The sequence below is a fragment of the Cottoperca gobio genome, chromosome 10, assembly GCF_900634415.1.
Source record: "Cottoperca gobio chromosome 10, fCotGob3.1, whole genome shotgun sequence".
In the NCBI taxonomy this organism is placed as follows: domain Eukaryota; kingdom Metazoa; phylum Chordata; class Actinopteri; order Perciformes; family Bovichtidae; genus Cottoperca; species Cottoperca gobio.
In genome coordinates this window covers 20,868,185-20,884,233 of record NC_041364.1, presented here as the reverse complement: position 1 = coordinate 20,884,233, position 16,049 = coordinate 20,868,185, and the positions used below count along the sequence as shown (strand labels likewise).

The window sequence follows — 16,049 nt, the reverse complement described above, 5'->3', positions numbered from 1 at the left end:
TTTCTACCCCCCCAGCAATTTTCGGACTATTAGCTCGCCAGCTGAAGTAGTTCACCAACTAGCCCAGTGAGTATACTCACTACGTCATCAAGCTACTTCTGAGCAATGACTTGTTTGTCTGTTTTTGTCTGTGATATCTATTTCTGAAGGGTGAGATTTTGGACCAAAATTAGATTTTTCTCAAAATACAAGGATTCAGCACCTTTTTAAACACACATTCGTTTTTATAACACAGACAGACTTGATCCTTTATTTTATCCATTCATATTCTTCCTAAAGATTGAGTGGCGGCTGCTATCAAGTCATCAAAGGAGATCACAAATTAGAAAATGAATTACGACGTATGCATCCAAATGTGTGTATGTATGCAAATGTAGGCTATATTTCACTGTTGGTTTGTCTTCACCAGAATGTGAATGTCCCACTGAGCCTTGCTTCCAGACAAACTGTTCTTTGACTGAGGAAGAAGGGAGCTCTGTCAGACACAAGCGTTGGGACTGTTCGACACAGCGTGTGTGTGTTTATTGTGCATGAGTGAGAAAGAGATTATGTGTGTCTTTTTGAGAGACAGTGTGTATGTCTGTGAGGAAGAGATTGTGTCCGTGTGTGAGGGATTGTTCAACATAGTGAGTGGTGTGCCTGTATATATGTGTGTGTAAGAGAGACATTGACTTAAAAATGGAAAACAAGTGTTTTGGTATTTCTGTCTACATTTCAGTCTGATATCAACAGACAGGGAGTGTGTGTCTACGTGCATTCTGTCTGTGTGCACAAGTGTGCGTGTGTGTGTTGTTTTTCTTAGACAAAATGGAAGCAAAGCGTCTCTATCACACGACAGCACTTCCCACGGGTAGATTGCATACGGTGAGTAACACTGATTCCCTATCTTTGCATTTCGTTTAACACCTCCTAACGACAGCTTTTCAAACATTATGCTCTCTAATTCCACACGGAAGTGTCCTATAAACAGATATTACCATAATGAAAGGAATCTCCACCACTGACCGGAAGCTAATAGTAAGCATACCATTTACATACTAATCAAAGGGAGAAATGTTCTAATAGTGGGATTGGTCAAAAAGCTGCAAGGAAGGAAGCTATCGTATGCTACGGTTGTAAAATTATTTTTAGCCATGCTAGGAGCGTGACTGCTGGGATGGCAATTTCCGTTGATTGGTCAACAACATTGTTCCAGACTGAAATAACTATTGGATGGATCGCCTCACATTTTTGCACAGATTTTCATTATCCCCAGAAGAGGAAACCTAATGACTAATGATCCTCTGACCTTTCCTCTTGTCAGGGAAAGTTGACATTTTTTTTTTTCCAACTATTGGATGGATTGCAGTGACATTTGGTGCTGACATTCATGTCCCCGTCATCCAGAGCCACCATCTGGTCAACATTTTGTGTTAGTCGAATAATTTGGATTATGAGTAAATATCTGCAAAAACTAATGGCATTCCCATCTGCCTCAGCTGTACTTTGTGTTTAGTGTTTCTCAGTGAAAGTTAGCATGCTAACATGTTAATCTAAAATGGTGAACATGATAAATATTAAATAGTACCTGCTAAACATCTGCAAAATGTTCCTTGTGATGCTAGTATGTCAAGTTAGCATTTAAATACAGCCTCACAGAACGGCTAGCATGGCTATAGACTCTTAGTCAAGACTGAGATGAAATTAATTTGTGTATTTTCCATTGACTTAAAGTAGTATACTGACTTTTGTCAAAATGTTTCATTTAAATGCAATGAAAACATGATCTTGTATTAATGTATTAAAGGGAATTCCTGTCTTTCACATTCCTGTGTTGTTATTCTTTGCAACTTAAAGGCCACACTAAGCAGGCCTCCTGGTGACACTGCTTAGTTTGCATTACGGGCATCTTGGTTTATGGAATGTGATAATATGAGCAGCTAATCAGATCACATGACTAGATGGTGTGAGAAAATGTCTTTCACTTTCTCTCTCTGTAAAATGATCAATTATCACATATGACATTAGATTGTTAATACTGATGCATCAATGTGTAACCATGTTACTGTTGTAGCTGGTCGAAATTAGTGGGTGTTATATGATTTATGGGGCAGTAAAGAACATTTATAAAAGCTTTGTTTTTGTTTTTATTTGATTGTGTAAATGAAACCATCTTAGAAGTCTGGAGGAGAAATAATTTTTGGTGGAACTGCTAACAACTCACAGACATCTGAAGTGTGAAGGCAGCAAGACCCTGCTTTTTCACAAGGGGTCACAGGCATGAACGATTGAAAACTACTAGTTTGAATTTTATTTATTTTTTTACAATATTTTATTGTGAAGATCTTGAAAGATACCTGTTTATCATCAACATTTACAAATATGTTTAACTCAAATCAGCTTCCCCTTCTTTGCCATACTTCAGTACAGTACTATAAATGCTATCTTCCATCATTAGTGTGTCCCTGGGACTCAGAAGTGCTCAAATACACCTAATGGGCTTTTATGGTCAAAAATATAAAATTGCTCTATATATTTCTAAAGAGATGTATGTATGTGTGGATCACTGGCGAGTTTATATGCACTTTGTGTTACATTTGGCTCTCTCATTGTATCACTATGATACTTAAATGTAATTTCTATGGGTAACACTAAAACCACCAATTTCATCTGGTTGTATAAAATAAAATAATTATTATGAATAATTATAATAATTATATATATATATACAGTATATATCTTTTTTGTATTCATCATCCTACTACATAGAAAACAAATGTTTTTATTCTATATAAACTCTGATTGTCTTTTACAATGCTTCTCCCTTTAAGGCCACACTCAACTGAAGGAGAGCATCGTTGGTATTGTTGCATCGCTGGTCTCCTCCTTCCTTCCTCCTCCTTTCCCCTCCCTTCACTCATCCATCCATCCGTCTACCCCGTCTCCTCTCCAAACACGCACACCGACTTGCACATCGCCTCCTCCGGCACAATGACCAACGATTCCCCGGAGGAGGAGACCCGAGCTCCGCGCGGCGGCGGAGGTGGTGGTGGTGGTGGTGGAAAAGGAATCACACGAAGGAACCGAGCGGACGACAATGTCACCATCCTGACTTCCTCCATGGATTTACACAGAGCCGGCCGGAGCCGAGCCAGCAGCAGCAACGATGCCGCCCCGAGCATCACATCCTCGGTGGATCTGAGCACCTCCTCCCTGGAGCTGAGCATCCAGACGCGGATCTTTAAGATAATCGTCATCGGTGACTCCAACGTGGGGAAGACCTGCCTCACCTTCCGCTTCACCGGAGGAAGCTTCCCGGACAAGACCGAGGCCACCATCGGCGTGGATTTCAGGGAGAAGGCGGTGGTGATCGAAGGGGAGACTATCAAGGTAAAAGCAACAGAGGGGCTGGATGTTGATCGGTGGTGTTTCCTCACTCCCTCCCCCACCTCTTTTCTTTTTTGTTGATCAGCTGCAGCTCAAAGTCTGCCAGTGGATCACACAGGGCCTATTCTTCCATTTTACCCTAACATAACAACACTTTTCTTTATTGATCATTTTTATTCAAAATGTAATTTTACATGTTGGAGAAATGTAACACATATTGACGGCATAGTCCTTGTGTGTCCTTGTAGCCTAATGTAAGAAGACAAACCAATTAATTCACTTGTAAAGCCCAATGGGTATTTGGGAGACATATTTCTATGGAGAAATTAATATAGTATTTTGTGTTTCTTAATGTTAATGAAAATGCAGCTGATGCTGGCAAACCTATCAACCTGTATTTTGTCATTTGTTGCTTGGAAAACAATTAAATCCATGAGAAACTTACAGGGGCGCTGCTTTAAATTCTGGTGCCCCTGAAACTGTAAATATCTATAATCGCTGATAGATCTGAAAGGATTTGTGGATTAATCAAATAGACACAATTCTTTTCATAATCGATTAATCTTTATGAGTACGTTTTCAAGCAAAAGCTTGAACATTACCTGGTTCTAGTTGAACAATCGGGAATATTTGCTGCTTTTCTTTGTGCTTTATGATGGTAAACTGGGTTTTAGACGGCTGGTTGGACAACAAAAGCAATTTAAAGACGTCCCCTTGAATTCAGGGACACTGTGATGGCAATTTTCACTATTTCCAGACATTTCTTGGATGTAATAATCACGTAATCAAGAAGGATAGGCAGCCTAATCAAAAATGAAAATAACTGAAAAAGTCCAGGTACCTTTTGTTAACAACTGTAGCACCTCTGATTAGTTTAAAATGAATTAAAATGAAAAGGTGTAGCTATAAGCAGCAGGGTTACAAAGTAATTATATTACAGTGTATTTAATTTGCTAACAATGTCCTCTTTTAAACCCATAAATGAAATCAGCCAACCAACCAACCACATATCCCATCAGTCACAACAAATTCTACACAAGTACAACCAACAGCATTATTAATGTAGACTATAGTACTATAAGGATATCCTGGTAATTGCTGAATTACAATTTTATGATTTCCAACATACTTAGAAGCTTATTGGCACATACATAGTAAAATCAATTTAGGTGCAACTATGTAATAATGGGCCAGTATCATGAAGATCAGTCAAGATTTTAATTTTCACATGTTGAACATTTCGTCACAGGTCATGTGACGAAATGTTCAACATGTGAAAATTAAAATAAAAAATACAAATATTAGGCTTTTTATCGAGATCTCTTATTTTGTTGAGTAATGTTCATACCTTCCCCCTCCTGACTTGGCCGGTAAGTGTGCATCCAACCTCTCCATCTCACATACACAGGCACACATGGGCTCCCTTCCCCCCTTTCTGTCTCAGTAGAGCAGTCTGTCTGCAACCTCCAGATGCCCCCTAATGCTGACTCACAAACACACTACACCTGCCAGGTCAGCCTGTCTGAATCATTGATATTCACAGACACATACAGTATGATGAGCATTATGAAAAAGTGTAAATGTATTTTATATGTACATTTAACTAAACCTTTAAAAGGGACAGTTTCCAAAATAAAAAACAAACATATTTTTCCATTTCCCTGTGGTATTGTGACGTGCGAGATGTAAACATTAAAGGCGTCCTCCTTGTCTGAGCTGTAACGCTAATTCGTAGTGAGCTCAGGAGAACCTCTCGTCCATGAGTAGATGCGCGGCGATATGGTTGGCGGGTGTGGTTCGGTAGAAAGAAAATAGTTCCTACACGAAAATGCACAGGTCATGATTTATGGAAAGAGACATTGCGCTTGAGTTTGACCTTTTTATTAAAATTTGAAATTTGAAACCCACAATCTGAGTGCCAGCAGTTCCATTATATTGGAGAGAAGGTCGACTTTTCTATGGCCGATATCTCCAACACTCGGGAGTTCACACCAAAACAATCTAGATTGATAAATAGTACTACAGGTAAGAGGAACATTTGTATTTTTGGTTTTGGGGTATGACACTATCTTCATCATATCATTTGTGTCAACACGTCGGTTTACAAGCAGGTAGGGGTTTTACATCCAGCAGGATCATTTATTGCCAGAGCTGAGACAGGAAGCTTAAATCTTATTATGTGTGTCATCCAGATGGTGTTTTCATGGCCTCTGTAGTGGTCGCTTTCATTTTACATTGTTGGAGTAAAAACTAAAGGCTACTTCACTGGCGCAGTAGGGCTTTAAAAAAGATTATGAACCAACAAGTCAAAATGCCCCTCACAGTTTACGTATAACGGGATGATTATGTAATAAAAGATCACTTAAAACTAACTGTACATAGTTCTAGATGGGTGATTCTTTTTCCTCCAGTCCTCTGGCAGGTGAACAAAAGCGGAGGACTAAAAATAGCGAAGCGCAGCACTAAGTATAGATAACAGAGTTAGGTGTCAAAGTAATGGTGATGATTTTCAAGTTGCACATTCATAGCTATTGACAGGCTAGATTCTGTCCACATTTTACAAGATTTTACATTTTAAATTTGACTTCATTCTTTCTCTCTCTGCCACCTGCTTCTAAGCATTTAGGCTGGTTTTGAAAAGCACACTTTCAAGTTGTCACTTTGCCAAAATTATAAATAACATCATAACAGCCTTATTATGAATTATATGAGATTAATTTTCTCAACTTGCTGTCATATGATGGGGCACACAGTGTCCAACGAAGACCCAGCTTTGATTTTATGAGCTCTATTAAATGCAACATTCAACATCTGATGCTAAATAGCCGGACTTGTCCTTTCAAATGGTAATAGCAGATCTGGTCCTTTTTCACTACTACTAACACTTCATCTGCTAAGTGTTGGGAGACGTTCATGTTGATATACAAAGTGCTACTGATTACACAGAGACATTCAGCAAGCTGACAATTCAAGCACAATACACAGCACGGGATATGTGACAAACCATGAGCCATAAATCATTTTTACCCTGTCTGCATTCTGACATGAATTTTATTTTAGGTGAAATTGATATCTTCTTCTGTGCATAAGGGGGGGAATAATGCAGGAGCTCCACATGCTGCACAGGTGTACTGACTGAGGAATAAGGCTACAACCTTACAGTATAATACCAGCTGTAGAGTAAAGCACTGGAAGTAAACGGCAGTATATAAGTAAACTAAGAACAGGCATTGAAAAAAATGCAGTCAGCTATTTGACATTGTAGTAAATAACACCCCAAACATTTGATAAACCTGGCAAGCCTGCCTGTACACATTGTGACAAAGGGTGCAAATGTGGTGTTTTATGTTGGTTTTAAAACCATTGGGCGTGTGTCACTACATTTATTTTAGGCATACATCAAATGCTGTATACAGCACAGGGCAGACCTGCCGAAGGCCTTTGTTGGTGAAAAGCCCTTAGTGCTATAGAGCAGTGCTCTCTTGGGATCACATAACCAGGAATATCTGAGCACTCTTTCCTGTTGACATGGTACAGTGCCATGTACTGCTTCTCGTAAGCTCTTATAGGCTTAGACACGTTATTGCAGCCAGATTCATATTTCTAATTTATCAAATGTTTTATACATAATAAGCTTGGATGTCTGGATTCTGTCCCTCTGGATGCTGTGACATGACATACTTATGACTTTAGCCTGGATATCCTGAAAACCATAAGCAATACTAGAAGAGCACTCGGAGAGCACCGACCAATGCTATTTCCATAAGTCAAAATGTATGTGTGTATCCGCTCTGTGATTCAGAACCGCTCCATTATTTACTGGGTTCTTCCTTGGCCCATGCTACACCCTTCCACTAAGTTTCCTGAAAATCAGGGCAGTAGTTCTTCTGTAATCCTGCTGACTAATAGACAAAACATAAAAAAAACATAACCTCCTTGGCGGAGGTAAAAAATACTGCTCATACATAGATATTCACTTTTCCTCAGTAATATCAAAACACAGTCTCATCTTGTCTATCTCCACAGGTACAGGTATGGGACACAGCAGGCCAGGAGCGCTTTCGTAAATCAATGGTGGAACACTACTACCGCAATGTCCACGCAGTGGTCTTTGTGTACGACGTCACCAAGATGACTTCCTTCCGCAACCTACAGACATGGATAGAGGTTGGTAACTGGCTTAATACATTGCAAAACAATTAAATAGTCTTTGTTAGTGTAGAAAGGGTTGAAGGAGCACAACCCATGTCTTTCTCACAGGCACTACCTTATGTTCTCTTCATCAGCCTTTCTCCAGTTTCCACTGCTCCCACTGGCTAGTCCCTAAAACTATGTATTAGCCATATGTTGACTCTGATGTTTCCATCCATTAGCATCTCTAATGCTAATGCTAATGCTGCAAATCTAATCACTGCAAACAAAGAGGGGCACCGTGGCTTCATTTAGAAAATAAATTATTCAAACGGGTTTTTGTAGTCGTGTATGTAGGAAAGATATTTCTATAATGTGTGTGCTAAAACTGCTACTACCATTACAACTTCCACTCTATAACTACCTCTACTGGCACTGTGGCTACTAGTGTTCCCTGTGATAGTCAGTACAATAGTCAATCTTTAGTTAATGTTACATCAGCCGTATTAATAGTAATAAAATTACTACTAGTTGTATCAGTAGTAATTGGTTGTTGCATTAGGTGGTTGTAGTAGCAGTAGTAGAAATATTTGTGGCATCAAATAGTCTATAGTAGTAATAGTAGGACTACTTGCAGAATGAGTAGTAATATTAGTGTGTTTTGTGGTAACACGAGCAGTAATAGCAGTAGTGCTAGTGTTAGCAACAGTTCTATAATTAGTGAAATATAAGCTGTACATATTAGGGCTTTAGCTGTCACTTTTCAAAAAAGTCAAATTCGAACAATTGAGAGCTAACATAATCATAGTTTGAAATCATTTGAACCTTACCTTAAAAACATTACGTGGTCAATTTGATGTGTTTCTGTTAGCCTCCTCTAGAGTCACAAGCTAACCGTTAACTTGTTAACTTGATTTGCTGTTGTGGTAACGCTACAGTGGGGCAGTTACATTTAAAAGGCAGCAAATGGCCTAATCTTTATCAAGACTTTTCATGTATAATGTTGAATCCAAAATGTTTCTGCACATTACTTCTCAGCTGTTTTGTGTCATGATGTGCGTTCAGCATGGCTAGCTAGTTTCCTCCTTTTTTGCGTTGACAAAGAGAACAGCAATAGCCGAATTTGCAATACTGGGGATTCAATAGCTCAGTGATAGCGCAGTTTACTAACACCCACCATTGAGGTTAAGATCATAAAGGACGGGTATATTCAAAAAAATGACAAATGAAAACTGACACCCCTCAAACACATGCAAGTTCTATTAGTTAAAGAGGTAGTGTCACTAGCCGTTGTAGAAGTAAAGTGATATGTGAATGCAAACTTTAGGATCCCATCAACTGTGACAAAGGCATACCAGATCCACTCCTTCCTTTCTTACCTTTCCCAATGAAAGCCTTAGAAATATTCACTGCCTAGCTGTTTACCAGAAGGAACTAAAGAGCATTTCTTTAGTGTTGGATATTATTTATATTGAGCTGCTGGGAATTGTGGCTAGGCAGCCACGTTTGCACTGGAAGTTCTTTACGACAACTGGGACATATTTTAGCTGTCATAAATTACCTCGAATTACAGCTAAGAGGCTGGCGGTAATGTTCTTTTTCACTTAGCTGCTCATATTTATAGACACATATCACAATTTCATGGCCACAGTTTATAACGTTTATAAAGCTATTGTCTGTTGTGTTCCAGGAGTGTAATGGCCATCGGGTCTCAGCATCCGTACCTCGAGTCCTGGTGGGAAACAAGTGTGACCTTGTGGACCAAATACAGGTGAGTGTACTCAAGCAAAGACCACAGCTCAATATAATGCTTGATTGACCTTCCTAATTGAATTAAGGTTTACAACTAAACATTTGTGCTTTCCCAGGTGCCCTCCAACACGGCGTTGAAGTTCGCCGACTCACACAACTTGCTGCTGTTTGAGACGTCGGCCAAGGACCCGAGGGAGAGTCAGAATGTCGACTCCATCTTCATGTCGCTGGCCTGCCGCCTGAAAGCCCAGAAGTCCCTGCTCTACAGAGACGTGGAGAGAGAGGATGGGAGGGTCCGACTCACACAAGAGACTGAAACAAAGAGTAATTGTCCTTGTTGAGGAAAAGGAGGAGTGGGAGGCATAATGAAGGGGGAAGAGAGAAGAGTAACTGTACATGTCAAGCAAGAGGAGGAGAGGGATGATGTGAGAGTGAGGCTAAAACAAGAGTCTTTGAAATTAAGTGCAACTTTTCTGGTTTAGGAGGAGGAATGGGGGGTTAAGGCTGACACTAAGAGCAATGTGTTTCAAGGAAGAGGAGGAAAGGGTGGAAGTGGCAACGCTCGTGCAGCCTGAGGATGAGGATAGAGAGGAGAGAGGAAAGAGGACAAAGGGATTCATTAACAATTCAGAAGTGAGACGATGTTGCCTTTTAGACTACAGCATAGTGTAGACATTCTTCCATATATTCAAACATAGACAGAAACTGAGTAAATGTACTTTCAGCGTGCCGGGTGCACAGGCAAACACCACACAGGGGATGCGTCATTTGGGGATCTACAACAAACAGTCTTGATGCAAGGCTGTTGTTTCCTAAACCAGCCTGGGTTTGGTGTTTGCAACCGCCATTACTAACAACAACAATCTGAAGCAACATATTAAAACACAGTCTTATTTTTGCTGCCTTATCCTTATTGGCTTTAATTTGCATGCTAGCTGAAAACAGAATTTCCGAGCTGTTTTTACTGCCTTAAAAACTGCCCCTGTCTCAGTCAGGCAAAAGTAGCAAAGAGGTTCAAAGTATTTTAACCAGTCAAGATGAGTTTGGTCTATACAACCAACCAAACACTCTGACAGCCTCTTCTGTGGAAATATCAACAAGTTCAGAGGATGAATGAGACTCTTTTTTCGTCTCTGAATTTTAACGTGTCTATCTGGGTCAATCCTTCACAAGCAGGACAGTTGACATAAAATCACTGTGAGATCACAAATACAAAAGATGGGAAAGAACTTCTTGGACAAACTTAATGTGGAAAAAATATGGGGCAAAAAAGTTAAGGATGAGCTCAAACGACCGATGCAGGAAGACCTTGACAACAAGGTTTCCAGAGCACCTCGAGGTTGTCAGGCAGCATGTCACGTATTGATTCAGAGGTTGTTAGATCATTTTACCCTTACTGACAATGAAGGGCTGTCAAGGGGAGGCTCCTTTTTCTCATCTAATCCTGATGTAAACATATCCCCTCTATGATTACCCTCTGGCACAGTGGCTTATCCAGATTTCCTTTTGCGTGCAAATGTAAGACCATCCAGTCTTTGCCGTACTTCAAGATAGCCAGTCAGCAATTCCGTATTCTGTAATGAACATTTGTCAAAGTAAAGGCCTTCTGTCAGTCTTAGATTATATGCTCTCCACATCAATATCACTGCCTTCAGTCAGGATAGGGAACATGATAGAAAACTGTGACCCATGTATACAGAATGGATATATTTATACTACTACACATCCTGAGCCTGGGTGTACATTATGAGGGGACCTTTAAGCCCAGTGTCTGTATAAGGGAATGAGTCCCGGAGTTTCCGAGCCATGGATGATACAGGCCGCATGAAAAACTGTAGGAAGCCATATTTATTATTTACTGTGCACACAGACGCAGTGTGCTACTATGAAGCATCTGTAATAAGGCATCAATCCACACGCCTGACTGTGATGCTGTCACTTTGATATCTTACCCTATTTTAACACGGTTGCCTAATTTTGAAATCCTAGACATATTTGGATGCCATATGTAAACAATTTAGATTTCAGTCCCTACAAGCTGCCAGTCTGATGACCTAATTAATACATCCGACTGAGCGATGTAAACACTGTGCACATCCAAGTAAAATCCATCCAGGTATTGTCTGAGCTGTATCAGGATTTCTTTTGTCTGCATTATTATATTACATTGGAAGATAGACAGAAAAGGGGACAACATGTAACAAAGGGCCACACTTCGGATTCAAACCTGGGCCGCTGCTATGGAGTTCAGTACATGGTGCTTATCTAGTGTATCTACTGTGGCTCCACAGCTCCAACAGGTTTCGTTGATTTTTAATTCAGAAACTCTTCAGTTTCAAACATGTTTGTATCAGAAGCAGCAGGATCAAGCAGCCGTTACAGCTGAATACATTGACATTACTGTAAAAATACCAGAAAAGCTCTATTCATTATCATCAAGCACCCACATGTGTGACATGCAACCTAGAGCCATAGGTTCAACAAAAGCTGGGCAAAAGAACACACAAACAACTAAACTGCGTTCTCAGAGAAACTTATCTTTTCACGAATCACTCACAGTTTCAAACACATGGTTAACGATGTAAATTAAAAGAAAACAAAACTGCTTGGTTAGGTTTAGTTAAACATCATGGTTTGACTTACAATAAGTATGTTTATTAGGTAACTTAAGTTCCCGTGTGGACTTACACAGAGTTTAATGTATTTATAATACATCAAAAACAGTCATAATCCGGGAGAAAATACGATTCCTTCTAATCGTAATTGACAATGCAGTTTCTTTGTATGGGAAGTTCATTTCTGGGCGACCAGGCAGTCACAGCACAGGGTACACCCTACAACTGTTCATCTGTTCACAAATATCTGGGGCTCTGTTTACCTTTAGTTAGCATAGCCTAGGTCATTTAGTCGCTGTAATACATTTGAAACCACTGTACTAGCCTAATAAGAAGAAAAACGTGTTGTGGAAAAAAAAAAGAATGTGCCTGCATTTCCTTCATAAACTTACCAGATCTGAATAAAATAACATTTGGTTTCAAATGAATGAAAAAGAATAAGGAAGGTATAATTAAGTTAGCTTCGCTAATAGTATTTTCTTAATTTTCTTTCTCACACATTTGAAATCATGACCAGTTTGTATTTTACCCAGATCTAAAAGTTAAGAATACAAATGTACAGTATGTTTGCTTGCCTTCCCTTTTCCCTGTAAATATGTTGAATTTGTTATATTTTGCTGCCCGTTTTTTTTGCAGTTGATCTGTGTATTTTTTTTAAACCCATGTTTGCTCTTAAAGGGATGCCTTGACATTTTGAAATCTGCAAAAAGTCACAATGTTAAAAAAATAAAATAAAAGGTTTTTGTATGTGGCATTAATAAATATCAGTATGGGGAATGGGTCCTTGTGAGGTCAGGACACAATGTGTGATTAGTTGCTCAGGGTCCTAGAGATGAAATGATTAGTCAATCGACAGAAAATGTATCTATGGCCATTTTGATAATCGATTTTGTGTTTAAGTGATTTTTCATGCAAAAATGGCAAATCTTTCTCCGGTTTCAGCTTCTCAAATGTTAATATTTTCTTGTTTTCGTTGTCTTATATGACAGAATATCTTCTGGTTTTAAACTGTTGGTGGTCTGAATGAGTCATCCTGGCCTTGCAAAGATTTGATTGGCATTTTTCACATTTTAAACACCAAACGTTTTATTGACTAATTGAGAAAGTAATTGGCAGAATAATCAATAATGAAAATAATTGCAGTCGTACAGGGTACAACACATCAGCAGGGTTTCCCTCACTCATGGGACATTGGCATTATCTTCAGCTATTTTCAGAATTAAATTAAACTGTCAGCCTGCAGCTGTCCTGTCATTGATCAAGATAGTTTCAACATGTTAACCCCCCAATTAAAATTATAATAATGTAATATTTGCCAATCTAAGTGGAGACATTCCCTTTCCCCTTCACAGGAGGAGCTCTATGGTGTCACACGAAGCTCAACAGTGCAAACACAAAGAAAAAAAACAGCAAAATACATTTTCATTTGATAAATAATTGTATGAACGTGATGCTGAAATGTTTATCATGAAACCCAACACAATATGGGAATACTGTATATAATCAGCGTTGCCAGATGTACAATAAATATCGCATTTGTCCGATAATTATGCCCTCTGTACGATGTACAACCAATAATGCCAAAAAGTGCCATTTGATGACGCCTCCAGTTAGTTGGAGGGTTTTAACGTGCACTGTCTCATTTTAATTCATTTCCGGTGTTTACCCATCACTTCTCACATGACATGTTTTCAACCAATCATGTTTGGTGTAGGCTATGATGGTGTCCAACGTAACTCGCAAGCACGGCTGTGGTTCTACATCCCCCGCCGCTCTATGCTCATTTTCAGAGAGTTTGCACACGAGATAGCTTTCCTTCATTTTTGAATAGTAGGCTATTACAAAAAGTGTCAGACTGATGGACTTATGGACACATACCCTCTTCCACGCATCATAGCTACGTCAGCGTGCTTAAACTTTTTTTATTGAAATGTTTGTTGATTTGTAGGGGGGTCGAAAAATTGTATAAATACGTGTTTTGTAAAATTACACATTTACACCTATTTGTTCTCTTGGTTATGATTTGCGTATGATAATTCCCTCAAGATATTTCCCATCTGCTGCCCATAGACCTGTAGCAACCTGTGTATTTGACGCAGGTCCAAACTTGATTGGTTAACTTTTTTAAATGTTATTACCATTTTTGTGGCTAACAATTTATATAACATGTTGTTAATATGGATGAATTTATGTGTATGCTACATTGAGCTTGGTGTGACACTATAGAAGTTGGAGATCAGTCAGCTGTAGAACAGCAGCACTTTGCTCTTCAACTCTTCATCAGAGTTACAACAGAGATTTGCACCCTCATCCTTATAGTGCAGTACATACTACCTAGTCGATACTCCAAAATCTTTAAGATTGAAAGTTAAAATATTAAGTTACTCCTTTAACAAAAGCCTTAAGAATGGTGTGACTTGATTTCATAATGTTATAATTGTTAAATTTGAGATGACAATGTTTTTTTTGGCTGTGAGTTTGTTATTGTTTTCGATTGTATCAGATGTGTCTTCTACTTTGTGTTTCATATGTAACATTGTCGTTGTTACAATCTCACAAAGGGACTTCTGATAAAACTGCTGAAGAAGCTCCACTTGACTCAGAGCCTCATTCTTTGTTCAATCTTTCAGACCTTTCCCTGAAACATAGGTCAGCTTTGAGATGATGTGCCCCCTAAGCATTACCATGATGAAGTTTTCAGTAACATGTCTGTTTTGGCCATGAGTCCTGACTAAGGTATTTATTGTTTCCCTCCTACACAGGAACTTCAGTTTTCATGTCTGTTTTTCCGTTCTCTTAGTTTTTTCTCCGTCCTGTTTCTAATTTCACATTTCCTTTGTAACCGTTTCTACTGCCCTTTCATTCTATTTCTGTCCTGATCTTATAGGCTATCCCTATATGTGTTTCTATGCCTGTCTCATATCTCACTGTCAGAGCTTCTATAGTGACCTATAATACTTTCTCCTTCTTCTCCATATATCACGCTTTCTGCCTCAGTCTGTCTCCACCTCTGCCTCCAACATGTGGCTTGTTCCTTGTCTTTGGCTGAAAAATTTAATTCTCAAGCAGATCATGTGTCCATTAATGGGTGTAGCAGACGAGTGCTGCCGTATGTTGAGAGTGTGAGAAGATCAGAGAGGTAAAACCTTTTATTTAATTTATTTCTTCTTCATACTGACTTTCAAGGTCCACCGGTGAATGAATATTATTTAGACAAACTGCATCAACAGATGTCTGTAGACATCAAATATGCACTGTGCCATGACAGCTTACCAAAAATGGTTAGACATTCACATGTTGGGGTTTTGCAGCATGTAATAGATATATTCATTTAAAAATATTCCAGAAAGGCCTTTTGTGTGGGGAGACATTTCTTGGAGTGGATGATGTGGTTTGGCAAGTCAGCTATCAAGAGACAGACAATAACTGATCGGAAACAGACCGCTAGTGATTTTGCTACCAAAAGGTTATGAAGAATGCTGAATATATGAATAAATGTAGGAAGATCTGAGCAGTGACAATCACTGATAAAGTAAATAAAGTTAAGTGAAGTATCTCATAAAATAAACCTGAAACAGGTCAGAGAAATAATATTAACAGAAAATGTTCGCTGTCCTAGGTTCTGAAACCCTCTGTTGGGTGAAAGGGCTTTGGTACCATACATTTTTCCAGAGTGGGAGGTGGTGTTGAGGAGGCAAATCATGACAAGAGAAAAACGAAATCAGTATTTGTCCAATAATGCTTTTATTTTGTTGAATACATATTGTTAAATTAGGTAGGGGACAAAATCAGGTGTGTTGTTGTAATACTCATTTCGGCCACAAGAGGCTGAAGCGCACCACTACCCCATGTTTTAAACAGGATTTAAAGCATTCATGTTTTCTTCTAGGTGAATTTTTATTTCTCCAAGCACTCTAAACACAAGGAATGTGTTAGCAAGTTATATAACAATACTACCATGTCTTTCTTTTGGCTAGAAATTAATTTTAATCCACGCTAATCTGCCATTAGAATTTAGATTTAAATTATCCTGGCAAAACCTTTTTTTCCACCTGTTCTTAGGTCATAAACACAGGAAAAAAATAACAATATAGATCAGAGTAGAAAATACATTACCAGAATCTTTTTTCTCACTTGCCTCTCAGGGCTTCCGTAAAATAAAGATGTTTCCTTAGAGTAAATAAG

General features: G+C 38.9%; 1 protein-coding gene across 2 annotated transcripts; it reads left to right on the top strand.

Moving 5' to 3' along the window:
* Window positions 1-624: 624 nt before the first annotated feature.
* On the top strand, window positions 625-14,457 carry rab33a (RAB33A, member RAS oncogene family). 2 transcript variants are annotated; one of them, XM_029441896.1, is made up of 5 exons: window positions 625-864; window positions 2,811-3,369; window positions 7,393-7,533; window positions 9,188-9,268; window positions 9,366-14,457. In XM_029441896.1, exons 2-5 carry the CDS (start codon window positions 2,971-2,973, stop codon window positions 9,588-9,590), a joined length of 846 nt encoding a protein of 281 aa, XP_029297756.1. In that variant the 5' UTR covers window positions 625-864; window positions 2,811-2,970; the 3' UTR covers window positions 9,591-14,457. The 2 variants fall into 2 exon arrangements, with proteins under 2 accessions (XP_029297756.1, XP_029297755.1); XM_029441895.1 differs by lacking the exon at window positions 625-864 and having other exon boundaries at window positions 2,791-3,369.
* Window positions 14,458-16,049: the final 1,592 nt, after the last annotated feature.